A 27,760-nucleotide genomic window follows, 5' to 3' on the forward strand; every position below is an offset into this window, starting at 1 on the left:
TTTTACTTTTTAAAAGAAATCATTGTTAATCTGGGATGGAAAACAAGTCATTTATTATAGACTAGAGAAGGGAGCTTCTAGGATGGTTATGTTAGCCCCATTCCTGATGCTATTTCATTTCCCTAGTTTTATCTTTCTTTTTTCACCTACTTTAAAAATTATCCTCATGTTGGATGCTATGCTATGAGCTGCTTTACGTTATTTCCAAAGTGACTGCTAGGTTTCAAATCCTGATTTCTCCATGTAACCGCTCTGGAGCCTAGGGTATTAATTGTCCTTATGACCTGAGAGTAATGCCCACCTCACTGCCTGGCAAGAAAGAAATAAGATCATGCATAAAGCAATTAGTACCGTGAATGCACTCCGTACGTTGTAGTTGTCATTATCATAACAGCACTTTCTATTAAAGGAGGCTATAAATAAATACATATATGCATACCTGTCAGCTCTGCCTGAAGATGGGGGAGGGGAGAGCAGCACAGAGGCAGGGAGTCTGTAGCAGAAAGTTCAGAGATAATGAAAGATTCTTCAGGTGAAAAGATGGGGACAAGCTGTTTGGGGAAGGAGAGCAGCAGGAACAAAGTCACAGGGATAGGGAAGGGACGTGTGGGCCATCTCAGGGAAGTGTGAGCAGGCCCATATGGCAGGGCAGCAGGTGGAGGCCCGAAGGGTTCTCTGTCTCCACGGGTCCCAAATTCAAGGTTAGTTCATTCATCCTCTGGCTCTCAAACAGCACTGGGGACCAGAATCATTGGGAGGCTTGTTTTTGAAATGCAGTCAGTCCCTAGACCTGAACTGCAGAGATTTAGATTTATTAGATGCAAGGTGGCCCCAAAGAATGTGCCTTTTTAAGGAGTTCCCACAGTGGCCCTGGGCAGCGGTCCTCAGTGTTCGCATTCTCCCTGCTCCACACCATTCCCCATCTTCCTGTGGCAGCCACACACATGTATACACATATAGTTACATGCATACACACAGACATGCATGCACTTGTACACACACACCACTCTCTCTCCCTCCCACCTTACCCCCAACTCTGTCCATGGGTCAAAGATGAGCCACACATTTTCTGAAGGGCTTTTCCGATCTTCTCCATCCCTCCATTCTTCTTGTCAGCCCTATTCCTGCCAGTGAAATACAGACTCAGGACCCCTACAGTGAACACAAGGGTTACTTTAATCTTATGGCTCCTGCTATTGCAAATACCTTGGCAGTTTCTCCATGTAAATCCTAAGGGGAGGTTAGAACTCGGAAGATCCAAAAAGTGGTGAGTGGTGGAATGTGGTACCAGCAAAGAGATGCTCCCCCCTAGAACCAAACCCATCTGACCCGTTCCTGTCTCCACAGAGAGTCGTCTGCACGGCTGGCCTCAAGTGGTACCCTCACCCTGCTGTGATCCACTGTGTCAAAGGCTGTGAGGTGAGTCCCCAGAAATGACCCTACTGTTACTATTGTTATTGTGTCAATCATGGCTACCATTTACTGTACCTGCTAAATGTTGTAAATATCCCTTTAACTGGCCTCCTAGCCAGAAATCAGTAATTCTAATCTACGGCTGGTGGAATTGAGGCACAGAGATATCAACAAACATACTCAAAAATATGTTTACTGGGTAACAGAACCAAGATCTTGAGCTGGGTTGTTCTGCTTCCTAACCCTGCATTTAGCATAATAGTGCATTTCTGAGGGAGGGCGGCAGGGAGACTGTATCAATTTAGCATCTATAATATGCTGGGCTTTTACCAGCATGTTCACATTTAACCTTCACAGAACCATGTGAGGCAGGTGTTTTCCATTCCTACTTTATGGTGAGCATCTTAACAGGTCATGTCCTTCTGCCATATGCGTGTCACTCACTTTCTCTTCAACCCCTTAGACTCAGCCACTGAGCTTAAATATGATAAATGGATAACAGAACCAGGATGCTCTCTGACCCTTCAACTCAGAGTCACAGCCATGCCCTGGGCCTTGGCACCAAGGAGCTCTGACTCTGTGTATCAGGGACAAGCTTAGGGAGGGCAGAGAACTGGGGGTGTCACCTGTGCTCTCAGGAGGTGCTTTTCGTAAAACTAAAAGATGCGTCTGTGCGCCCCATGCCCTGTGGTTCTGCTCAGCTGGTGGTGAAGAGAGACCCCAAATCCCATCCAGGTGGATGTCCAAATCTCCATGGTTCCCCAGATCCCACTCAGGAAAAGGCAGCTGAAAAGAACTAGACTGTGCTCTAGAAAACGTTATATTCGATGAAATTCTTACAATGCCAGAACCAGAAATGCTCTTCTAGGTGACCTAAACATGACCTTTTAATCTAAAGATGTGGGAACGGAGACCTAGACGGTGGGTGGTTGGGCTAAATTGTGATAGAATGCCCCACCTGGAAGGGTGCTTAGTGTGTCTCATCCTATTCCATTTCTTGTATAAACTGGACATTGTGGGCCAGAGAGGGAATGGACTGGGCCAAGGTGGCACAGCATAACACACAGAGCAAACATGAGCCTAGGGCTCCCGACTTCCAGGGGGTGCTCTATCTTCCCCAGTAGGTCACCTCCTACTTTTGAACCATCCCCTGCCCTGTGTCACAAGACAGTCCCCTGGGACATGCATTTTTGTCTACATATTGGCTAGAGACCTCCTGTGGCATCTTCTCAGTGCACCTAATTGGAGCTTTTAAGAAGCTCAGGAAGAAAGCTCATTCTCTCAAGAGTCATCAAGGGACAGCAACACCAAGGCCATAGCCATGTGGTTGTTGCTTCCTCCCATCTCCCTGGATAAGTCCAGCATTTCGGGCAAAGGGAGCTTGGGTTACCTGGGCACGCGTCCTGCTGAGTCGACGGTCTGAACACCAGTGTGACAGCGGAATTCGATCCCTCCTTTGACTCAGCACTGGGGCCTGTGAAACCCACCTGTCAGGCTCCAAGCCCTGCCAGTGATGCTTATCGCCCTTGCCCTGGCAGGTGCCCCTACTCTCCTTTCTTCCTGAGCTTCCCGCTAATAGTTGAACTCTTGTCTGGGACTGAAAAGGATGCTTAGAAGAGATAGAAAGGCTGGGTCTAGGGAGGGGCCATCACCTGGAGGGTGTAGAGGTAGCCAGGATCCAGAAAGGGTTTGAGACACTGAACCCCTAGCCCTGTACCCCAAGTTGTGTCCAAAGTGGTCATTCACTCAGTCATCATAGCCCCACTGAGTGCCTATAATGTGGCCAATATGGCTCTTGGTTCTGAGAATAAAATGATCTCAGCCAAGTGAGAACAGTCACTGTGCTCCCCTGATTTGCCCGTGGGGTCTTCTTGCCCTCCATCTATCCGTGCATCCATTCAGCCATGTGTGCCTCCATTGTCAATCATTTTACTAAATAAACACTCAAGGAACACATATTTTGCTCACATTTCCAGGCATTTTTCTGGGAAATAGGGGCAATACCAATGGATGACACATATTCCTGTCCATAAGGAACTCAGTGTTAAAAGAACAGACAGGAAACTGCAGGAAGGCAGAAGGTCTTGGGGGTGTCAGGGAAGGCATTTTAGAGGGACCATGTTGGAGCTGGGTCTTGAAGAGCAAATTGCTTCCATTGTTAGAAGTAGCAGCATGAGAAATACCAGACAGGAGAAAGCTCTAAGTAGCAGATCTTTGCACATGCCCCTTTCTCTGGAAATTCTCCCTTATCCATTCCTATCTGGTTAACTCCCACTCACCTCCCAGTCTCAGCCAAAATGTCCTTTCCTCAGGGACACTTGCACAAAGCTCGCTGATGAGGCCAACTCCTTTGAGTCTACTGAAAAGGTCTCATGGACCTTTCTCCCATACTCCTCTTCATGTTGACACTGGCCAGTTAGATGTGGTTACTTGGGCAGTTCACACTCAGTATCTTAATATATTTGCATATATTTTATTATAAATTATTTTTTAAATTTCCTCCTACCAGTAAAAGTGGGGCAAGGAGACTCCATTTTGCTTATCATTTCTTAAAGTAAAATGAGCTCCCTACATTAGAAAGATGTAAGTGGTCTAGCTTTACATTCCCCCGTATACAGGAGTGTGTCTCCTAGGGCAAATACTTTAATTGGGGAAAACTTGGCTACATAAGACTCTTTATAAATGTAGAAGTGTTAACTTATCCAAGGGGGCATTGGGATCTGAAGCCAGGAAGAGGTTTGGGAGAAGATGAGAGACGGCTAAATGATTATAGACTTATGCCTGCCACCCCCCCCCCCCCCCCTTGCCTTAGGATACTAACAAGGCACCTTTCCTTCCTGCCTCTCTCCTCCTCTAGCCCTTCATGGGAGACAATTATTGTGATGCCATCAACAACAGAGCCTTCTGCAACTACGATGGTGGGGACTGCTGCACATCCACGGTGAAGACCAAAAAGGTAGGCAGTACCCTCCTCTCCAGCAGCCCAGCTTACTAGGCCAGGATGCCCCCTACCTGTTGGGCAGTCCATTGCTCTGGTTGTGACAGTGCCTGCCTACTGGCTGTATTGTATTATATCATACTATCTTGTGCCTTTTAATCTTTTAGCCAGTAGTGGAGCTACTGTCATGTGCTTGGACCCTGAGCAAGGTTTGGAGGGTCATGGATGATTTTTGCAGATGTGGTCCCTTACCCTGAAAGCTTAGACAAGTGACAGTGTAATACATACTTTTAAAGGGAAGGACAGAGTGCTGTGCAGCCTCAGGTAAGAGGTGAAAAAGGCTCTGCAGGAGGCTCAGCATTCAGTGCTGCATTTTGGTGGAGAGGAAGAAGTGGGGGTGGTGACCAGGGAAACAGGGTCAGAGACATGAAAAGTCCTGCAGAGAACATGCCTTTCTAGGGTGATGGCTATGGTCGAGGGAAAGAGAGAAGACAGGTCACTCTCAACAAGGTCCATCCTGACCCTTGAGCATCATAACCCTCTTGCTGTACGATGAGCCTTGGTTGTGATTCTCTTCTTTGTGCATCAGGAGTGATTCAAGTGTTTATAGGAAAACTGAAACATTGGGCTGAGGTGCATATCAATCACTCAGACGGAGATGGTGGGAATGCCCACCTTCCTCCGGGCCAGAGCTGGGGCCAGAGTTTGGGCCCAGGCAAGAGCTGGGAGGATAGTGGTCGACCTGGGCTACTGAGTTGAGAATTATTTGTGTGATTATTGAGAGAATGGGAAATGATCTCTGTTTTGATACTTATCTGAAAATCACCTGATATCAGATGTCATTTGATCTACTCGCTCTTTCTTCCTTCTCCACCCATGTTATACATCAATTTTGGTTCCCTGCTTCCACTCTAAACCGTCCTTCCTGTTAGCCAAGGCTACGGAATTCAGGTTGCCAGGCTTCCTTCCTGCAGAGAGATGCAGTTCCATTTTGCATGTCTGGGAACCAGCACAGCCTGGGCCCTGCGCACACAGCAGGCATGGCGCCTCCCTGGCGAAGCTCACGGCCTGTGAAGACCAGGCGACATTAGGTAGTGAGGAGCACGACATGCATTTAATCACCTTGCGGGAGAGGCAGTAAAGGAGAGGTACAGTCTCACGGAGAATAGTGTGCCTGTCACATCTCCCGGAGAAGGTGACGTTTGTGTTGAGACCTGGACCGGGAGCGTGCAGCTGAGGGTGAACAGGTTGGGGCAGGATGGACAGACTGTGAGAGTTGTGTGGCGTGTGGATTGGAGCTGGAGGCCTCTCACTGTGCACATGGCTCAGCCTTAGCGATCAGCTATTGGGAAGAGACCAGGGCTTTCTTCCGATGGGGGATTCCTGGAGGTCTTTTTTCTGGAGAAGAAAGGGTCCCAAACTAAAGTCATTCTTCCTCTCTCAGTTTGACTTCTAAATAAACTCTAACTTCTTGAAAACTTTCTACTTTCTCTTGTAAATACCCAGCTACTCCCTGCAATAAACTGGCTTCTAGAGATGAGAGGTGGAGAAAATATATAAGAAGATAAAATACCCCTAAGTCAGCTGCTGAATCTGCCAGACAAGGTCAGACACTTGTCCTCCATCACATTCTTTAACCCTCATTCCAGCCTGGCAGGCTGCTATTCGCCCCGTTGCACAGGTGAGCCAGTTTTGGCTCCGAGGACCTGCGGGACTTGCTTGAGTTCACTTGCCCATGAGCGCCGAGGCTCCCATTCCAATCCAGTTCTAACTCACAAGCCCAGCTTTCTCCCGCATGGGCTGAGTCTCCAAAGAGGAAAGCAGGTGGGGAAGGGCCGTGTCCTCAGAGCACCCTGGCATGACCTTCTCAGTTCCGGTTGCAGACAGTACACTGTCAATCCAGACTGCCATGGAACCTTGGGTGTGGGACCCTCCCCTTGGCAAGGTGGAAGCTGCTTTTCCCAGCAGCGAAGACAGGGTGGGGAGTATCAGAGGCTCCCGGCCTTGCCAATCATCCCCGACGCCCCAGACAGGAGTTTCCCCGAGTGGAAAAATGGCCTGGTTTCTGTCTCCAGTTTCCACAGCAGGAAGCCTCTGAGAGCAGGAGATGGGCCAGATTCCTTCCTCTCCTCCCCTCTCCACCCTTACCTGGCGATCCCACCTGAACTCTTGGCCCCAGACACATATCAGGGGACATTCCCTGACCATGAGCACCCAGGCTGGCACTCAGAAACTTTCGGAGTGGGCAGACGTGCTTCCTGCACCTTTCCAAGTACAGCAGTGCCATTAATGGAGCACACGTATGTGTTTGGCCATGTGTTGGAATCTCTGTGCCTTAGACCCCAGGACCACTCGACCACATAGACATCTGAGGCTCAGAGAGGTGGGATCAACTGTACGAGGTGACAGAACTTGTTAGGATTTCGCCTTTCCCGACTACAAACAAATAATGTAGCTGCTATTTATCGAGAGCTTGCTATTTGCCAAGCATGGCGCTAACTGCTTTCACATGTGTCGTTTCATTTCGTCGGCACAGTGGCCCGTTGTAGGTGGTGCTTTTGTGTCCTCATTTTACAGATAATGCAGCTCAGGCTCAGGAGGGTTAAGGCCACGCAGCCAGGAAGTGGTCGAGCTGAGATGCGACCCCAGTGACTCCTCATCACACAGCCCTGCCTCTGCACTCAGTCTGGACCTCTCGCTGCTCTGGGCTTGCACTTGCCCTTCCCCTGGTGGGTGGGCTTCTCACTTCTCAGTCCCCCTGGACTGAGTCCAGGGTATGAACTTTGGGCCCAGGGTTCAGCACCTTCTCCCAGACTTCCTTCTCGCCAACTCTCCACCCAACCCTCTCCCTGATCCCCAGGGCTGGGGCCTCCTAGTCACTTGGCCCAGAAGGATGTCTGTCTGCTCCCTCCATCCTTTCTTGTTTGTCTCTGCAGACACCAGCTGTTTCCCACATCTGCCTTGTATGACCTGGGCCCGGCTGACAGACAAGAGCAAGACAGTGCAGGAAACTTGGTCTGACAGGGGTGACCAGTTTCTCACCCAGACACCTGTCTGCAGCGCGAGGCAGACAGGAAGGGGCGGGATTCAGCTTCCCAGTGTGTCATTGTATTATTTTCCTGGTGGAGTCTAAAGTCTCCAATACAGAGCAGATTTCCAGAGTGGTTGCTTCAGCAGTTTCCCCTCATAACAGCAGCAACTAGTATTCCTTTATAATTTCAGTCATTCTAAGTAAGCACACGTGGAGCCGTAACAGAGGAGGGGAGATCACCTTAATGCGTCAGGCACACCCAGGCTGCCTAAGGTGTGGTGGCCTGGGACCAGCATCCTGGTAACGTTTCTGGCAACTAAGAGACTACTCTAGAAGATGCTTGGGAAGGGGTGCAGTCCCAGGCTGCCACTTAGCTCTGTGCCCTTGGGCAGGCTGGTTCACCCTAGCTTTTTATTTCTTGATATTTGGATTAGATTAGTGTCTCAGTATACTCGACAGGGCCTCCTGCATGGTCATTGAGCAAGAACTTGAAGGTTACCAGAGAGTGAAAAGTTAACTCTAGAAACATGACATTACATGTAGGCTTGCCAGATATATTTGCTAAATCTAAGTGAAGAGAAAATGCTATACTGTGATAGAGCCCACGGTCTAAGGAGGCTAGTGATTCTGTAATACATGGGAAGACCATCAAAACCATTAGGTGGAAAGCAGTTTTCTTAGCAGAGTGGCCAAGATAAAGGGTTGGACATTGGGTGTGAGAGTCAGGGATGTACATCAAGGGCCTTTACATCTTGGTTTAGCAACCAGAAAAATCCTTTAAAACAAGTCAGAGTGTGCCACGCCATTCAGTGTCTTCCCATTTTACTCCGAGTAAAACCAGTTCTCCCAATGACCTTGAAGGCCCACATGCACCGCCCACCCCGTTACCTCCCTGACCTCACTCCCCACAACCAGTGCCCCCTTCACTTGACCCCAGCCCTCTGGACTCCTTGACAGGCCAGGCATTCTCCTGCCTTATAGTTGTCATGGTTGTTTCTTTGGCCGAGAACCTTCTTTTCCATTCCTCCTCATGATTTCCCCTCACCTCCTGCAGGTATTTTTGCCTGAGTACCATGTTCTCAAGGAGCCCCACCCTGGGCACCCACCTTCTATCGCCCTGGCACTCCCAGACCTATTTGCCTTGGCTTCCACTCCTTCTGTGACACTTAACACCTCGGCACATACTACAAAAGCTATGTATTATTGATTGTCTGGTAACCCCTGCCCTTCTTGCTGCTGGAATGAAAACTCCAGGAGGGCAAGAGCATGCATTTGATTTGATTTTTGACGAACCTCAGGTTCTGATGCTGTGTGATAACACTGGGCTAGGCTGTGAGCAAGATGGACTGGCTTCAGCCATGCTGAGCTCATGCCTTGTGGACTGGTGGTGGGCACTGAGAGAATAGTCCCTGCTCACAGAGACACCGCAGGTGAGGGGAATCAGTAAGCTTCCAGAGAGGCCAACCCCAGAGCAGCTGGGAAAGGTGCAGGAGGTTTTCCCCAGGTCAGAGAAGTAGGGTGAAGACAGACACGAGGATGAGAGAGAAGGGGGCTTCTGGCCACGGCACGGTCTGTGCAAAGACCCAGATGTAGGAGAGAGTACTAAGGGAAGTGTAATTCCCTGCATGTGGTGGGAGCACAGGGCAAGCAGGAAATGGGCAAGACATGAGCCTAGAGGGATGAGCAAGACTGATATAGGCCAAGCCAGGGAATTTGAGTTTTATCCAGAGAACTGTGGGGGCAGTCAATGATTTTAAGCACTAAACCAGCCTAGAAGGTTCTAGAAGGCTTTCTGGAAGAGGAGACAGATGTGTCTAGCTTGGAAGGTTTGTAAGGATGACAGGCGACAAATGGCTAAGCAGATTAATCAGCCCTGTCCAAAAATCACTGGCTTTGGGAACACTATGATTTCTTCATCTGGGGTGTAGGTCTGACTTTTTCATGTAATGAATTAGACACTCATTTTAGCTTTTCCATCCTGAGAAGTTAGTATCATCATAACTACTGTCAATACCATCGCTAACATTATCACCACATCATTAACACTACGCCAATACCAAGACCATCATCATCATCATCGAGCACATAGTACATGCCATGCACTATGCTAAATGCTTTACCTGAATTTTATACTTTATCCGGAATATTTGCATATTTCCTGTGTGGCAGGACTGCTATGACCATTGCCACACAGGAATATTTGCATATTTCCTGTGTGGCAGGACTGCTATGACCTCCATTTTACAGACAGAGATACTGAAGCCCCCAGAGGGGAAGTCACTTGTTTGATGACATACACTCAGTAAGAGGGTGAGGAATCAAACCCATATTTCCTTTGGATCTAGGCTGGTGCTTTTCTCTGCTTTACCACACCTTTCCTCCATTTTATCCTCCACTTATTTACATTGAAACCAACCTCTGTATTCATGAGCTGTTCCATGCTCTCCGCCAGGCTCAAACCCATGCATCTACCCCCAAGGAGCTTGCAGGGGAGTCCTCGGACTCAACATCTCCCCATAGTCTCCTTGGTCTCCTTAAATCTTTCCATCAACACTATGAATGCCCTGACACCCAGAGTGGCCACGTGACCTGTCCAAGTCCCACAATGGGTGGTGGATAGACAGGGCTGGCTGACCTTCAGTCTTGGGCAACTCTCTCCCCTTCTACTGCACGCTCTCCGCTGGGGACCTCTCTGCAGAGTCGGAGTCCAAATCCAGCCCCTGCCTATCTCTCAGCTCAGAGGAGACCTGTGGCCAGGGCCTGTGGGACACTTGCTCGGCCTGCATTCCTGAGCCATTCACACATGTGGGTGGAGGTGTTAGTCCAGGCAGCTTACCCAGAGGAAGAAACCCCTGAGCCTGAGCGACATCCTCAGCCCAGAGGGAAAAAGGAGAGAATCCTGGCCATTAGTCATTGGCCTGGGCTTGTTGACAGAATGCCAGAGTGGGTGGCCAACCATTAATGGGATGGCCTGGCCACGTGGCACTAGGTATTGTAGATGGAAACTGGCCACTGCAGGGCTTGTGCTGTGGGTGGGAGGCCACGTGGGGGAGAAGGCGCAGCTATTGGGGAGGCAGGGGTCTGAGGTTTCTGCTGAGCGCTGACTTTGTCGGGACAAAACTCAGGATGCCCCAGTTTCTTTCTCCTGTCCCACTCTGCCTGCCATTTGGAGGACAGGAGGGAGGAATGGTTGCAAACAGGGATGCAGAACCCAGGCTACCTGCCAGCCAGTGACTCACCGCTTGCATCTCAGTTTCCTCCATGCTGTGTAACAGGGATGGTCAGAATAGCTGCTCAGTAGGGCTGTCGAGAAGGGTGAGTGCGACGGTGCACACTGTGTTGACTGAAGGCCGGGCATCTAAGGGAGAAGGGCTATTGTTTATCTGGCAAAGTAGTAGTTGGCCAGCCACATGGTGAGGCAGGCACTCGCCCTCACTCGCTGAAAACTCTCAGTGTTTGAGTTGGTGGCCAGCCTCGTCTCTTGAGTGGGTTTGGAATCCTGCATCATCTACTGAATGACAGGATATGAAGCCCAGGGCAGGTGTGTTTTGTTGTAAACATTCTGAGGCTTCTGTTTTCTTATCTGCATGATGGGCAACTAATAACAAACAACAGCCTGGTGAGGTGATGCCATGCTAGCACATGTCAATCATCTGCAAGTGGAAGGCCCTCAGGAAATGATAACATGCATGTGTGTGCGTGCATGCACACGTGTGTTTTTGTAAAGTGGTGCTCACTGCTGTGAACTTGTACGAATGTGTGAGTCCATGCATGCATGTGCATGTGCTTGCTTGCATGCATGTGTGTGAAGTGTTCACTGCTATGGACCTGCACACTTGGGCTTTCCCAGTCTATCCAGGTCAGGTCCAGGAGCACCTGGGAGGGTGGAGGCCTGGCCACCGCCTCCCTTCTCTCCCCAGGCAGGTGTAGGCCCTTGGTCAGGAGGGCGCTTGTGCAGAGGGAGCTCAGGACAGGCAGTTTCCACAGAAGCGAGCAAAGGGCAGGAGGAGGGGACAAGGCACTGGGCGTCTGCCCTGGGCACCTGCGAGCTGGTTTGGAGGCAACATTATTTCATTACTCCTTCCCAGAATCCTGCGAGGTATTTATGAAGACCCTCATCTTACAGACTGGGGGGGGGGTAGGTGAGTCCACAGGGCAGTGCCACCTTAAGCTGGGCTTGTCTGCTTCCGAACTCCTGGGAGGGCTCAGTAAATGCAACTGCAGTTCAGCATGTGGTGGAGACGAGGAGCTGCCTGTCTGCAGACCTGCCCCTGAGAGCAAACCTAGACTCGGCTGTGTTCTGTGTGGGGTTCCTTCCTTAGGTGCCGACACACTTCTTTGGAAAATGCGGAAATGGCCTGGGCTGACCCAGGAGGAGAGAGAATGGTCACTCACACCCACAGAGCCAGGGTGACAGACCAGCTTGAGAAACCAACTGGAGGCTGGTGCCTGATGGCTGAGGAGAAGCTGGTGGAACTGGGGGGTGTTAGGAAAGGGAGCACGCAAGGAGCGTGTGCAGAATGTGCATCTCTAGGTACTTTCTGCCCAGGAGTTGCCTTCTGTCTTTCTCAGACTGAGGACTTTCATAGAGACAGAAAGGTACAAACTATTAAAATCCAATCTTAACTAATGTAAGATCGGGAAACCGAAGCTCAGGGAAGGGCAGGGACTTGTGCCAAGTTGCCCAGCAAGTGAGGGCAAGAGCAGAGGCTGCCTGGCCTGTGTGCTGCCTGGATATTCATCCGTGCATCCACCTGTCCCTCCATCCCTGGGCTCACCTGATCTCTGTCTATACAGACTCATTTCAAAACAGATATGGTCCCTGCCTCGACTGAGCTGGTGTACAAGTGAGAAGAGCTTCAGTACAAGGAACATGGAGACAGGGCTCTGGGAGATGGGATGCAGGTGAGGGTGCCATGGGTCAGGCCAGTGATGGAGGAAATGAGACCTGCCGAATGGGTGAGCTGCCAGGGAGAGAGCTGGGTGGAGGACCGTTAATGGCTAAAGACTTAGAAGTAGGAAAGCACTCAGAGTACTTGAGGAACCAATCCATAAATAAACACGCTGCAGGGAAGGTGGGGAAGAAGGGGGCCAGGTGAGGTCTAAGAAGTGTGTGGAGAGAAGGTCCTGCAAGGCCTTGAGCTCATGGTAAGGACTTTTGAGTCTTATTTGAAAAAACAGTATCTATTGAGGTTTTGCTTGTATGAGGTGAGGCAGGATGCATTAGAGAGAAATCGGACTGAAACGGTCCCTCATGGGTCGTAGCACCTGATGGGAAAGAGTTACGGAGAGAATTGTGCAGGAGATATTAGAGGTAACTGGATCATTGTAACATTAAGATGTGGGCAAGGGCAGCAGAAGGGGACAGATAAAGGGATGGGTGAGTCGAGGACAAAGAGGCTGCCCAAGTCTGAGAGGCGGGAGAGGGGGGACCATAGGCAGGAAAGGTGTCACAGACGGTGAAATTGGAGCTGGTGGGAAATCTGAGTCAGCACATGTGAATTTAGCATTGAGCATCTTCCGAGTGTTAGGCATGTGCTGGGGCGTTTGCATATTTCTTCTTGTTTGATCCTCACAACCATGTGAAATATGATGCTTTTTTAATCGCACTCTTACAGATGTAGAAACTCAGGGTTATGGCTTTTCCCCAAATGGCTCAGCAAGAATGGGGTGGTGAGGATGCCCACCCAGGCCTCTAAACTCCCACAATGGAACTCTCCCCACTCACAGTCAGTTAGACTTGGACTTCGCTCTGCCTCAGTTTCGCCACTCAGACTAGAGGGTTGTCTCCACGTCTTTTCCCATTCTAACTCTCTGTGCTTCTCCTGGCGGTGAAGAGGTTGTGGGGGAATATTCTAGATTGGAAGGCACAGCCTCCATAAAGGCATGGAGGTTGGGAAGAAAAGGTGCTAAGCAGGGAACAGCAGGGAGTTGTGAGCAGAAAGACACTGCATGGAAGAGGCAGCTGCCAGAAGGCTCCGCCAGCACCAAGCATCTGTGGCTTTCATTTTAATAGGGAAACAGGCGCACTGGCTGTGGGTGCAGCGGAATCAGAGAGGAGAAGCAGAAAATACACTCACTCATTCTATGGAGTAGGCCTTGGAAAACAAGAATGAACGGGACTGACATGGCTCCTGACTCACCTAGTGAGAGAGAGAAGGAAATATATCTATGTGCATAATTAGGTATATGATTGGACTCTGAGCATATGTCAAGCACTGTGTGATAAATGTTTCTTGTCACTTCACTCATCCCTCACCGCAGCCTCAGGGACACTATGCTTCACTGTTTCCATTTAATGAATGAGTTGAGGTACCTAAGATGCAGAGATATTGTCACATGCCCCAGGTCACACTGTTAGATGACAGAGCTGCAGGAGCTGATATCTCAATCTTTCCGCTCATCCCTGCATTTGGACATGGAGAGAGGTTTGGAGAAAGGGAGGGAGGATGGGCCAAGAGGCAGAGAAAAAAATGTTAGCTACACAGAATGAGTCCACAACCTAGACTCAGAGCTCTCTGAGGCTCTAAGAGCACTTGGAGACCCTGCCCAGGCAGGAGGCGAATGAGGTCACTAAATCCATCTGCACAGATGGGGGACCCTCTGGGGAAAGTGTGATGTGAATGTCATGATGCAATGAGGTGAAATCTGCTTGGCTCGCGTTAGCCCAATTTGGGCTCAGGCAGGGGCTGCATGGGGAAGACGTTTGCTTGGCTGGGCTCTGTCTCTGTTTCTAGAAAGGAAGGTGGCCGAAGGTCACAGAGCATGTGAGGAGATGGAGCGGGAACTGACACTAGGGCTACTCACTGTTCCTTTTTGAAAAAAGTTTCAAATCATTATTTCCCCCAGGCTTTGTAATATCTACATATAGCAAACCACTGTATGCCTCTCACTTTTCTTTTGCTAAAATCTGTTCCCTAGGTCCTTCAACCAAATGTTATGCAAAGTCTGTGTGAAATGTCCCCAACAGGATCTCAGGTGCCCTAGCTCTGAGAGGAGCTTTGTGGCTTGCATCCTTGCCTCCCAAAATGGAAATGCCCAATCCATATAGAGAACTGTGTTTTCTTAAAAGGCACTCTCACATCCTTTATCTCACTGATCACCTCGACAGTGTGATTCCATTGCACACTCTCTGAACAGCTCTGGGAGAGTGCATTACAGTTCTTCACTCACGATTTCATTCAGCCCAAGAGGTCATAGTGCAAGTCAGTCTCATCATATCACTTCTACAGCTAAGCGCTTGAGGGTGGACGAGAGGTAGCTCTTCTTATTGGAAATATAAGATTTGTCACTTACTACTTTGGGGGAATGCCTGCCACTTTCTGAGCCTTCATTTCTCCACCTGTGAAATGGTGACTTTTTGTTCCTGTCTTACATAGTTGTCAAAGGGTTCAGTGTTTCCGTATTTGCAGAGTATTTTGCACATTGCCTGACCCGTGGTAAATGCCAGCGAAAAGGAAGGTGGCTAGGATAACAACCCAGGTGATTTCCATACAAGCTATCGTAGGGGCTAGAAAAGAAACAAAGTCAAGACGAACTTGAATCTGTTATCCCACCAATCCAGCAGTTGTTCCTTGACCTGCCTCTCTGAAAAGTATTCCTTGAGACCCAAACACTTGGTTCACCTCCCCTCTCTTTTTCTCCATAGGTCACCCCCTTCCCCATGTCCTGTGACCTACAAGGTGACTGTGCCTGTCGGGACCCCCAGGCTCGAGAACACAGCCGGAAAGACCTCCGGGGATACAGCCATGGCTAAGGAAGGACAAGGAGTTAAGAATTCCCAGCGCCAGGACCCGCATCCCTTTGGTATTGATTTCAGTCAGCTGCTCCGCGGATTGGCCTCTCCACACCAGGGATCCTTAGCATCCAACCGGTCTGCCTTTAATTTCACCCAGGAAGGACTCACAGTTGGGGCGCACGAAGCAAGTCTCACCATGTTGAGTAATGGCATGGGATCCCACCCCACAGTCTTAGATGGATCACATGCAGAGCATGCAGTCCAAAGCCTCCTAAAACTCTAACCATTTGTCACACGACCACAGCGAGAAACATGCTCTGTGCCCAGGAGTGTGCACATCTGTGGTTAGTACACATGCATGCATACACACCCATACAAACATCTGTGTGAGGGCAGTTTTGGAGACTGAGCAGAGAGAGACTGGAACAAAGTCAACCTTTCCTTTCCCAAGCTCCCAGCCAACACTGTCCTTGGGAGAAAGAGAGCTGCAGAAACTGCTAAGACCGAGTATTGAGATGCCAAGATGGGTCACACCCTGAGGCTTGGTATATGTAGGATGTGCACAATGGTACAGTCCTTTGGGATCGGAAGTGAAATGGTCTCTGATCACCTACCTTCTAGGAAAGTAGGGCCCAGGGAGAAGTAAAGAATCCAAAGTGTATGAAGCCCCCCGATTTTTCCCGCTGCCATTGGGGGATTTACCCCAACTCCAGGGTTTAAGGCCAAGCTGGAAATGGCTTAAGATTGCAATGTCAAGGTATTATAAGAGCCCCCTGCTTGAGGCATGAGGCCATAATATCCCTCCGGAACCCACCCATTCCCCAAATCTTGCCTTGGGACCACATTTGCTGCTACTTTTCCTGCTGCTCTATCCTATACATTGAGTAACCCAAGATGGTAGGACTAGGTTAGGAAAAACCCCACACAACCAAACAGTCTGCCTTAAATGTGACCCACATTTCCCCACAGCTCCTCCCTCCCTAGTCCTCCTGCAAGAGAAACTCTTCCTTGGTCCCCCTGGAGGGAAGCGCGGTCCTCTGTGGGTGGGCTTCTCACCCTGGGAGGGAGTCGGAACCCTCAGCCAGCTCCAGGATGTCTAAGCCAGTGTTAGATTTCATAATCAGGTGGAACAGTGTTACGTTTCTGCGATGCTGGAGCCATCAGGGGACTGCTAAGAGTTGTAGGGACTCTTGAGTTATGCTCCTTCTCTGAGCCTTCTTGCCTGTCCAGGCTACAGCAGGCTTTGGTCCTGAGGACCTCCAGGTGGCCCTGAGCAGCTAGCCTTCTGGAACAGAGTCGTCTTGAATGTGATCAGTCTCAGCTATGTTCCAGGGGCCATCAGAGGGAAGTCCAAGGGTGCCAGCCTCAGTCCCCAGCAACCCAATATGGTCATGATGTTTCCCACCGTCTTCCATCTTCCAGTGCTCCCGCCCACACCTGGGGGTGGGCAACCCTTCCGTCTCCCACATTCCACCTCCCAAAGTGCGGAGTCAGTCAGTCAGTCAGACGCCCATGGGAGCCTCCCCTCTTTGGGGCCCTCTTTGCCTCTTTTCAGCCAGTTTCCATCCACTCCTTTTGAGGAATGTGGAGAGAGATGAATACAGGAAAAGGTGGAGAGAATGGTTAAGCTTGACATAATTTCTGACACCTGGAACTGAAAAAGTGAGGCGATGGGAAGGTCTAAATTAGACATAGCCCATAAAGATTGCTATAAATCACGTCCTCTCAAGTTTAGAGAAGACAACCAACAAAAACACAGTCTAGCATGGGAGCGGAACACGCCAGGCATGCGTGCTGCCCCACCAGGTTCCTGCTGCTGAGGCAGGCATTGCTATAGCTTTCTCCCATGGGGACCAACAAGAACTTCAGAAAGCTCCTTACTCTGTCACCCCCACAGCAACAGCCTGATCAAGGATGCTTGAAAAGATACTTATTGGCCATCATCTGTGGTCTGTGATATTTAAAAAAAAAAAAAAAAAATCTATCAAGGTGCTTTTTGCACAGGTGCCCACAAATAAGGATGCAGTGCTTGGAGAGTTTTGTGTGGCTCGCACTACATTACCAACTCTGGGACGAAGTTCCAGAGTGGAGAGGCTGCCACCATTGTTAAGGCCAGGCTCAAATCCTTCATGTTTCTTCCTTACAAACTCCTATTTTCATTCAGGACATGGTTTTTTTTCTGCAATTACCAGGGCCAATCGTTAGCAAAATCATAATTATAATAGAAGACTTCATCCAGTTCTGTAGCCCCTCTTCAGTGTCTTAAGAGCTCTTCCCAACTCTCGAGGCCCCCCTTTTGCTCTTGAGTTATCACCCCGTGTGGTATTAGGTCAAAGTTAGAGCTAAGAAAAATAATTTCGTTAGCCCTCCCCGTTGCTTTATGACACAGTAAATAATGCAAACAGCCTTGGAGACCCCGAGACAACATGACAGCTTCCCTTAAATGGACCCCCATCCTCTCCCTCTTCCCCTTGTCTGTCCCCACCTTCTCCAGCTGAGTAGTTTCCTGAAGGCTGCCTTCTATCTCCAAATGGAGTGGAGCCCTCTGAGCAAACTTCTGCCTGGTCTCCTTCCCGTCATTCAGACCTGTCACTCGCAAATTCCCCTTTGCTAAGGCCATTGGGAAAGAGAGGCTGCTGGATTGGTGGCCAGCCTCATGCCCACATGGGAGGTGTAACTCACGGGCCCTCCTCCCACCTTAGTGGAGGTGGGTCTGCTGTATTCATGCAGTGCACTGGCACCGTTTCCTTTTATTTCTGGGAATAGACTCGTCTCATCTTCCCATCATCTGTTTAGAAAAAGGGAGTACTCCCAGGAAGCCCTGTGTTCTGCCAGCACTTGGGGTCCTGCATCTGCATCTACAGAGGATTTGTCTGTTAGCAGCAAGAAAGAGATGAGGTAGTTAGCCCTCCAAGCTCTCTCTTGGGAAGCCTTTTTAAGCCACAACCCTGCCTGCCCAGAGAACTCACATTATCCCCACCCCACTGCCACCCCCACCTTCGGTGCCAACCACCTCTTAGGGGAAGGCCGTCCTTGAGAAGTCTGTTTCGGCGCCTGATTGGGTGTGACAGAGAGGAGAGACCAGTGTTCATAAAGAGCAGGGCTTTGAGGATGGAGGGTGACAGCTGCTCCTGCTGGCTGCAGCAGGTTGAGTCGCTACCTAGACAGTGCTCTTGGTCTCGGTCTCACCTGGCCAAGACGTAAATGCTATTTGTTGAAAATAATTCTTTGAGACAGATTTCAGCTACCTCCCTTCCAGGTTTGTGTTAATTTGGTTGCAACTGTCCATTTGTTATAGGTCTTACTTGTGTTAGAGAGAAGGAAGGAAAGGAAGGAGGGAAGAAAGAAAGGAAACCCTATTTTTAAGTGACGAGTTTTGGGTGGTGTGTTGTTGTTTTTCTGGAACTACTTCAAGTGCAGAATTAAATAGAAGAAATTGATGGTGATAAAACTGTACAGATAGAAATTAATAGATGAGGTTAAAAGAATATACATATGCATGATTAAAAAATAAGATTTTTTTTTAAACAAACTATTTTTGTGCTTCCTAAGGAAAATTGTTTATTCTATAGACTGAATAGGTAGACACAAGCATAAAGATTTCCCTACAGGAGAGGTAGAGTGGGAAGCCTAATACTGCTGTTTTCTGTACGTTGTGCTAGGCCTAGGAAATCAGGCAACGTCCCCTTTGATGTGGAGTTGTTGTTTGGGAGGCCATTATGTCTCTTTGGCGGCAATGTGTGTTTATAGGGAGTGAGAGGGCTGGCAATTGGTTTCACCAAATATTAAGGGGACATCCTGTGTTGTGCTTCTCATAATATAAAAGTGTGTGTCCCTACCAGTAGCATTGGGCTTTCTGCACTTAGAACCACACTGCACAGTCCACAGGGCTAAATGCTGCTACCCGACCCAACAGGTTAATCCCCATGGTTCCTGAGACACAAAACAAAACAAACCCAGCAAACAACACACCTAAAAGCTAAATAGCACATGAAATGAGAGCCTGTTCTTTTTAAACCCATTCATATTTTGCTAAATTCCTACCCACTGCTGGACCCATAAAGGAAAAGTTGAATAGCCACACAGGGATTATGTCCCTACAATAAGAACCTAGACCTCTTGACTCCAGGCAGCAAGCAGTTTGTTTAGTGATCTTGAGCAAGTCATCAATTCGCCTCTCCATTTGCCTCAGTTTCTCCAGCTGCAAAATGGGGATAATACTACTTAACCTACCTCACCATGGGAGGCCAGGGGATTGGGAGGCCCTGATGTTCTACTCAGGCCAAAGGGAGCTGAGAGCCAAGGCTACACACACAATCCACGGGCTCCCTCAAGAGAGGTGGGGGCCTAAGGGCCTTTTAGGGATGACAGTGAGTGGGCGTTTGATACTCCAGGGGATAAAGCCGGAGTCCGTGTTAAGAGAGAGGCTCCTGTTAGGGAATACTTCATCCTTAGATAAATTGTGCTTTCCCCGCTTATCCTCGCCTTGACGAGTTCTACCATTCGATTCAAAGCCAATTACTTCCTGCAGAGTAAAAGCCAGTGTACTGCTTCCTCTTCCACACTCCCAGGCCATTCCCGCTCCACAGAAGGGCCCTCAGTGTGTGGTTAGGAGATCTGGCTTTCTGAGTGCAAACCCCTCGGGGCTTCTCAAACTAGACACCAGCAGTCGGCGAGGAGTACTTTGAACAATTACTGAGTTGCTTTTTGGGGTCTCTATAATCAGTAACCTGTCTGCAGATACCTATCTATATAAAGATATTATATGAAAATATAAATTTACATATATATGCACATGTATATATAGTTGTACATATATGTGTGTGTATATATACTTAAATGTAATATTTACAAAATAAAACTGTGATCTCGTCTAGAGAAAATGTATTCATATTACAAACTGCTCTTCCATATTTATGTACCATATTATACCTTTTTATTATTGTTTATAATTATTATGGGTATTTCTAATTATGATGATGTTGAAAATCTGTTTGGCACCTTCTGGAAACTACCAAAAAAAAAAAATAATTCTCCATTGAAGTGCTTAAAAATCTATTCTCATGAGAATTCTACTGGCCTACTATGAAAAAGGAAAAAAAAAATCTAAACGCCGGAACCAAAACACGATTCCAATCCTTTTTCTGTACCTCATGCGCATAAATTTGCTGCTCCTATTTTGGGTTTTATTTTTATTTTTCCTGTTCATGTGTTTTTATGGATCTAAGTTAAGTCTTTTAGCAATATATAAAAATGTAAATAGTAAACTTTATTTATTAAGAATGTCATCTTTTTTAATTTATATTTACACAATTGTTCATCTAATTTATTTTTTCTATACGGTTTTAAATACTCAGACATATTTTGCTGTTCATGGTATTTTTATCCTGTTCTTGTGGATTCGTTTTTCCGTACTGTTTTCTCTGGTTTCAATTACAGGTTGGATCTCACAAAAAACCTAATGTCAAAGACATAAATATTTTGCCACTGTTGATTACTATACTTTAAAGTTCTATATTATGAAAATATATAATAGCTTGTATGCTTCAGTTTGGAGTGGTGTGTGTTTTGTCTGCTGCAGAAACCTAATGGCCTCTCCTATACTCTCACTGATAAGGCAGAAACCCGGGGCCTGGCAGGAAGCCAGTGGTGGCATGAATGTAGGACACACCCATCTTCTGCACTAACAGCTCCAGGAGAGCATCTCCATTTTGCATATGCAAACATGAACACCATCCTCACGTCTTACAGGAAAGTCAGTTTTCAGGGACTAAACAAATGTCACCTCCAGCCATACCTGCCCTTGGAATGCCCTCTCCAACAATATATGCCAGCGCGTTCAGTCTTCTCATTTTCTCCCTTTGTCATGAAACACACAGTCATCCCATTCATACCTCAAACCTGAGCCCACACGGACGTTTGGCTGTTTCCGAGCTGCCAATGGGATCTCTCTCTTTTTTAAATCTTGTCACAACCTTAGTATCTGTGTGATCTTTGGAAAATTATTTAGGTGCTTTAAGAATTAGTTTCCCCGCCTGTAAGATGGTAATCAAGTCTCCACATCGGAAGGTTGTTGCTAGAATAAAATATCCGAAGTGACTAAAACTGGCAGATATTACATAAACTCTTGGCTATGATTATTATGAGACAAGGGCTGCTTATGACACCTATTAACAATACACTCATTTTCTTCTGAGATTGGCTTGTTTTTTAAAAGAATGAAAACAAGATGCACTAAAGCACTCATTTGCACCATCATTGCCATGGAGTGGGTTCCTGGCACTGCACCCTGAGCTGGCGGTTGGCAGCACAACTAGAGGACGGGTCAAAACACCAAAATGTTGAACTCTGCACAAAAAGACAGTCTGGGAATATCAGTGTGGATTACAAAAAAGGCACGGGTAGGGGAGCCAAGAACTCCCCATAACCGGATGGAGAACTCCACAACACTGAGAAGGCTAAAAAGGGCTAAAGCCAATGTAACCCTGATATTTGGGGCTAGTGATCTGAATCCAAACCAGCAAGCTCAGTGTACATTCCTGATAGCCTATAATTAAGTCATTATCTCCTTCCCAGATACTGGTCTTGCAGAACCTGTTACTGTGAACAGTGCACTGCCCTGGAGAGAGGGTTATTAATGTTGGCATCAGGCCAGACCATCAGAAATGGCCTGGAGACGCATAACACCTGGGGGCCTTTTTGCAAGGCCCGAGAAAAGGACCAGAAGCATAATCCATATTTGCAGGACAAAGACCAAAGGGAGCTATAAAGGAAAGCCCCATGCATGTTTCTTCACTCAGATTTGGAAGGCTGTTCCCCGAGTCCACCGGTGTATTAAACAGGGTCCCTCCCCTTCTTTGAAGCATCCTTGGCTCTCTTTGGTCTTCTGCAACAACACAACCCACCTAGACACCCAAGGGAGGGCACCAAATACAATGAAGGTCATTGGGAGAATCTGCCAGATGACTGGTTATTTCCCAAATAAGATAAATGATTACAGTTCTATTCACTTCTCTTGAATTCACTGTGAAGACTGGCACGAAATTTAAAGAATGGCTTCATGGAGAGAGGCACATGTTTCCCAAACAGAAAGATTAAGTGACAAAGTGTGAATGTGACTTTGTGTGCACCCTGGATTTGTCCAAAGAGACCAGAAGTCACGAGGCAAAGAGATTTCTCTTGGAGGATATGAGACGTTCCTTCTGGTGCCTTTTCTATGCACACACACACACCAACACATACTTTGTGACAGAGGAGTTCACTGGGCTTTAGTGGCTTCGACTTCTCACTATCAAACAGGCAGAAACAGCATATAGATCTATATGTCACCCAAGGTTTTAGAATTTGTCTAACCACAGTATTTTAAAGGTTTTTTTACAAAAAAAATAAATAAAAGATAAAAGGGTAGAGCGGGCTATCATGTGATGCTGGCACTGGTAAACCCAGTTCTCAGATGCCAAGAATAAGAACCTAGGACAAAAGCATGGCCCCTCCAGCCAGCAGCCCTGGAGACACTTTGCTTCCTGGAATGACTGTATTAAACCCTCTCAAGAAATGATGTCTGAGTTAGGAATCAGGGGAACCAGACTCAAGAGCCCTCTGCCCCTGGTGTATATTTTCTAAGACAAAAGGAGTTATTGATGTGAAAAAAGCAGGCAATAGGTTTAGCAAATGGGACTAACAGGTGCAGCATCTTAGGTACTAAATTAAAAACAAACAAACATGGCACTCTCAAAAAACTGAATGACAGGCCAATGCACTGGACCAGTGAGAGGGCAGGGAGGTGATCCTGGGACCGTGAGCCAGGCTGAGGGTACCAGGCATTATCTTAGCAGCAATGGGGAGCTGTGGAATGGTTTTGTTTTTTGTTTTTTCATGATCAGATTTGCGGTTGAGAAAGATCCCTTAGATGGCATGTGAAGGAGAATGCTGAGGGAGGGAGGAGCACACCTAGGGAGTCAGAGGACAAGGTGCGGACCAGGAGAGAAATGGTGGCTATTTGGGTGGCAATGGTAACAGTGGGTGGGCAGAGGATGTTTCCCCTTCTATTCTTTGGTGAGATTGATAGAATGAGCTGCAGTGTGTCACATTCCGTGATTCTAGAAAGTCCTTGTACACCACCGCTAGTGACTGATTTTAGATTCCTTTTTAAAAAATTAATAAAAGTATTTTTCAGAGAAGTTATGGGTTCACAGAACAATTGAGCAGACAGTAGGGTTCAAATTGGATTTCCTTTTACATAACACACGATGGGGATGGGGCATCTAAATTTTTTCTAAGGTGAGCTATCAGGAAAACATACACACACAGCCGTTTTCATCATGTGTGTGGTATCAAGTCATCTTCCTGCTGAGAGGAAAGGTCTGGGGAAGGAGTCAGGAGGGGCTCCGGGAGGCCTGGGAGCCTCAGCATTTACATGCTGCACCTGCTTGCATTCCAGTGGCCTTGTTCATGGAACGGGTTTTATCATTTCTGTCCTAAATGGGCCCCCAAACACTATCATTTAAATACTCCAGGGATGGCAACTATTTCAACTTAATCTCAACACAGACTGACGGGAGGCGATTGCAGTGCTGGGTTGGGAAAGATTTTCATAATGGGGCCGGGCTCCAGGGAGAAGAGGAATGTGACCTTGCGCAAGTCATCTCTGAGCTTGCTTCTCCCGAAGCTGCCCGGGTGGAGACGGGAAGGACGGTGGCTGAAGGGGACACTCTCTGGGGCTGAGCACCACGTGGCCACAGGGCCCCGTGGTGGCCCTCCTGGCCAGCACGCCCTCTCCTTGACGAAGATGAGAGATTTAATCATCTTCATGCTGTGCTGAGCCCCTAGGACAAGGGACCCATCTGCACTATGACTGTTGCAAAGGGAGCACTTTTGACCACGTTGCAGATCCACCAGCAGATGAGTGATACAGACTGTGGTCTATCAGACAAAGGGCCATTGCTCAGCCAGGAAAGGGGATAGAAAGCCCTGATGTATGCGGCAAAGTGGATGAACCTGTGCTATCCCGCTGAGAGAAAGAGGACAGACATAAAAGGTTACATGTCATATGAATCCATTTATAGGAGATATCCACAACAGATAAGTCCATATAAACAGAGTGCTGATTGTCCAGAAAGGGGTCCTACTGTGTGGCTCCCACGAGGAGCCCGTCTGGGCTTCGCATGGAAAAGGAGCAGCGCATCGTCCCAGAACCTTGGACCACAGAGGACACGTTCCTCACCAGGATCACAAGCACTTTAGAGGAACTCAGACCACATGCCAGAAGGGAAGTGACCAGACATCCCATTTTCTCCTGAAACAGACACAAGGTGTCTTTTCCTCCATACATCTGTGTGTATGCATGCATGCAGCATGCGCGCGCACACACACACGCCAGGAAGGCACAATTCCCATTTCAAAACCTCTTTCCAAGGATCCAGAGAGAACTTGGTTTCCAGACGTTCAGTGCACTGTCCAAGGCCTAAACACAAACCCTGATATTCCTCACCCACCAGTGGAATGGCTTTCTGTCAAGTTGTTACAAATTTTTCTCTGTGTTATTTTAAAAATATTTTCCATGAAGCTCCCTGCCAAATGCTTTCATCTCAGACATCTGCAGCTCTCCTGGAACTGATGTGAACACATACAAAGTGTCTGCTGTTGGGACTCTACTCACCTGTACGTTTCAAGTTGTGTTCAGAGCCTGAGATTGGTAAACAGCCTCAGTTCTCAAGAACACAGCTGCCCTATGTTTTAGCTAGCCTACCTGCCCCTGCCCCCGTGGATTCTGCCTACCCACCTCACTGGATGCTGCCTACCTCCAGGGACTTATCTTTTGCCGCCATCCCCGCACCGCCACCTATCCCACCCTCACTTCCGCTCCACGCAAACTGAGCTCCCTTCAGGTCCCGCAGCATTCCACGCTCTCTCAGTTCTGAGCTTGGGAGTTAGGCTTGCCCTTCACCTGGAATGCCCTCCCTTAACTATGGAGATCACGCCTGTTCATTTTTGAGGTCGCAGTTCTGATAAGCATATTAACAATTATTGTTATTATTATAGCTTTCATTGACTGTAGGCTTGCTGTGTACCTGACATGAAACAAAATACAGGCACTCCTCTAATAGACACAACAACCCATAGAAATAGATATAATTATTGGTTTCCTCGTTTTATAAAGGAGGAAACTGAAGCATGAAATGTCCAATAACTTTTCCAAGGTCACGTGACTAGGAAGGAGTGAAATGTGAATTTGAACCCAGGTGATCTGATGCTGAATCCCCAAACACAATGAGGCCGCATGATGCTCCTTGAAGCCTTTTCCAACCCAGCCTCGCCTGGCAGGCCTGCGAGCTCTGAACAGCCCTGCTTTCTTCTACAGCTGCCTTCACCATCCTGCACTCATTGTCTCTTTCCTCCTCCCATTCCTCACACACACACACAATCTGCTTTTCATTCACCCGCTAACCCGAAGCTCACAGTAGGTCTTCTGTGATTGTTTGAGGAAGATATGAATGCATTTGGACAGAGTCTGAGTTAAATACCATTCATGGAGAAAATACATGCCTATCCAATTAGTGGTATAAACTCCAGGCTGTGACTAAACCAATCAAGGGAATAAAAGTTTTCAGCATTTTGGTAAAGTCTGCCAACATCAAAATCATATGTCAATTATGAATCTTTTTCATTTATCTATCGGAGGAGTACCCGATGCTAAGGCTTAACCAAGATGAGCATGTGGTTAGAAATAGGAAAATCTGATTTTTAAAAAAAAATTAGTAATTCCAATGCTTATTAGCACATCCCTGTGGCCTGCGTTTGGATGAACAGAGTCATAGATGGATAAGAGTTGGTTAACTGAGGGCAAAGCTGTTTAGTTTTGATGCAAAGTAGAGAAGTGGACAAACAGAGAAGGACATCCGGGTACCTGAGTGGCGGTTGGGTAACCAGGACTAACTCACCCACCCAGGATGTCTGGTAAGTTACAGTGGGAAGACAGGTCTCAGCCTTCATAGGCTCGGATAGAAGAAAGCGCTGACCCATCTGACTCTGAACCTGCAACTCTGGCAAGAAAATGAGGTTGCTTCCTCCATTGACCTGCTCTCCCTCTCTTGACACCTCCAGGCTCTGAGTGAGAGGAATGTCCGTTACTAGACTGCCAGCTAGTTCACAGAGCTGATGATGGGTGGAAGTCCTAGGCTTAGACTTCCTCATTGTGTAACCAAGGTCACCCAGACCTCTGACCTCCAAACCATCACCTAAGTCGGTCAGAAATGTGGTGCAATTATTCTCAGTTTTCCTGGGTTTCCTGGCAAAGCCATAAACTTGCTTCTTCCCCAGGGCAATGGATGGAGAGAGCCATAAACTGAGGATAGCAGCCCTCCTGCTATCAGGTGATACATAGAAACTCCATTGCACTGAAGCTTCTGCCCAGACGCCATTGCCAGCCACATGGCTCAGAAGGATCGCCTGGCACTGGCCCATGCAGTGACCACCCAGCCATATGCCACCACAGAGCACCTGAAACCTGGTCTGTTTGAGGTGTGCCAGAGGTGAAAATGAACACAGGATTTCAAAGACTTTCTACCAAAAAATAATGTGAAGTCTCACTAACAATTATGTGTATTAGATCACCTGATGAAAAGATAACATTTTGGATAGTTGGGGTTAAGTTGAACATGTCACTAAATATAATTTCACACAAGTCTTTTTCAGTTTTTAAATGAGGCTACTAGACAATCAGAAAGGACACGTGTGACTCACACTCTGTTTCTCTTGGGTGGCACTGACCTAGCAAATACTTAACAGTCAGCCTCAATGTCTGTCTCTTCCCATCGCAACCTGTGCTCCAGGTGCACCTTACTCCTTCCGGCACCTTACTTCACCCCGGTAAGGCTTCCATCGCTCCCTAGCCCTTATTTATAGGGAACATTTTATTTTTCATTTCATTTACTCTTACTCACCCTTTGGGCCAGAGTTCACATGTCATGTCCTTGGAGTAGTGAAGGGTTTGTTCAGCTTCCAAATTTGGGTTCAGGGCCCCACTCTGTGGCCTCATGACCCCTGATTCCATCCATCACAGGACTTGTCAGGCCCCTATGATTGACTGTATCACCTCTACAGACTGTGAGCAATGAGAGTGAAGAAACCGCTGCTGTACATGGTACATAGTAAGCGTTCAATACATATTTAAGGAATGAGTAAAGAAGAATCTGATCACACCGCATCAGTGGCACCCAACACCCTACCACAGGGATGGACAAAGTATAGCACAGAGGCCACACCTGGCCCACTGTCTACTTCTACAAATAAAACTTTATTGGGACATAGCTATGATCACCCATTTACACACTATTGCTATTTTTGTGACGCAGAGGCGAGTCGTTGTGACAGAAACCATGTGGTCCATAAAGCCTACAATTCTGACTGTATGACTCTTTAAAGAAGGTTTGGGATCCCTTCCCTATAAGATAATCCCTAGCTCTTCTCACATCCCTGCCTTCTGCCCAGCCTTCTCCAGCAATGCTCCCCCTACACCCCTTCTCCATGTCAGGGGGGCAGCCTGTCAGCAGGGCCAGGAAACCTCCCACACACATGCTCATCCCTTCCATCTCCGGAGCCCACGGCAACTCTCTACACTTTAACACATATACCTGCTTAA

At 47.9% G+C, this 27,760-nt stretch overlaps 1 protein-coding gene across 1 annotated transcript in view; it reads left to right on the forward strand.

The window, feature by feature from the left end:
• The window catches only part of PAPPA (pappalysin 1), a 215,893-nt gene extending 195,224 nt beyond the window's left edge, over positions 1 to 20,669 (forward strand). The window contains exons 20-22 of the mRNA XM_036432813.2: positions 1,348 to 1,419; positions 4,271 to 4,369; positions 15,031 to 20,669. Coding sequence (XP_036288706.1) covers positions 1,348 to 1,419; positions 4,271 to 4,369; positions 15,031 to 15,138 — 279 coding nt within the window. The 3' untranslated portion in view covers positions 15,139 to 20,669. The remainder of the gene's footprint in view (positions 1 to 1,347; positions 1,420 to 4,270; positions 4,370 to 15,030) is intronic.
• Positions 20,670 to 27,760: the final 7,091 nt, after the last annotated feature.

Source organism: Pipistrellus kuhlii, unplaced genomic scaffold (assembly GCF_014108245.1).
Source record: "Pipistrellus kuhlii isolate mPipKuh1 unplaced genomic scaffold, mPipKuh1.p scaffold_m20_p_12, whole genome shotgun sequence".
Taxonomy (NCBI): Eukaryota; Metazoa; Chordata; class Mammalia; order Chiroptera; family Vespertilionidae; genus Pipistrellus; species Pipistrellus kuhlii.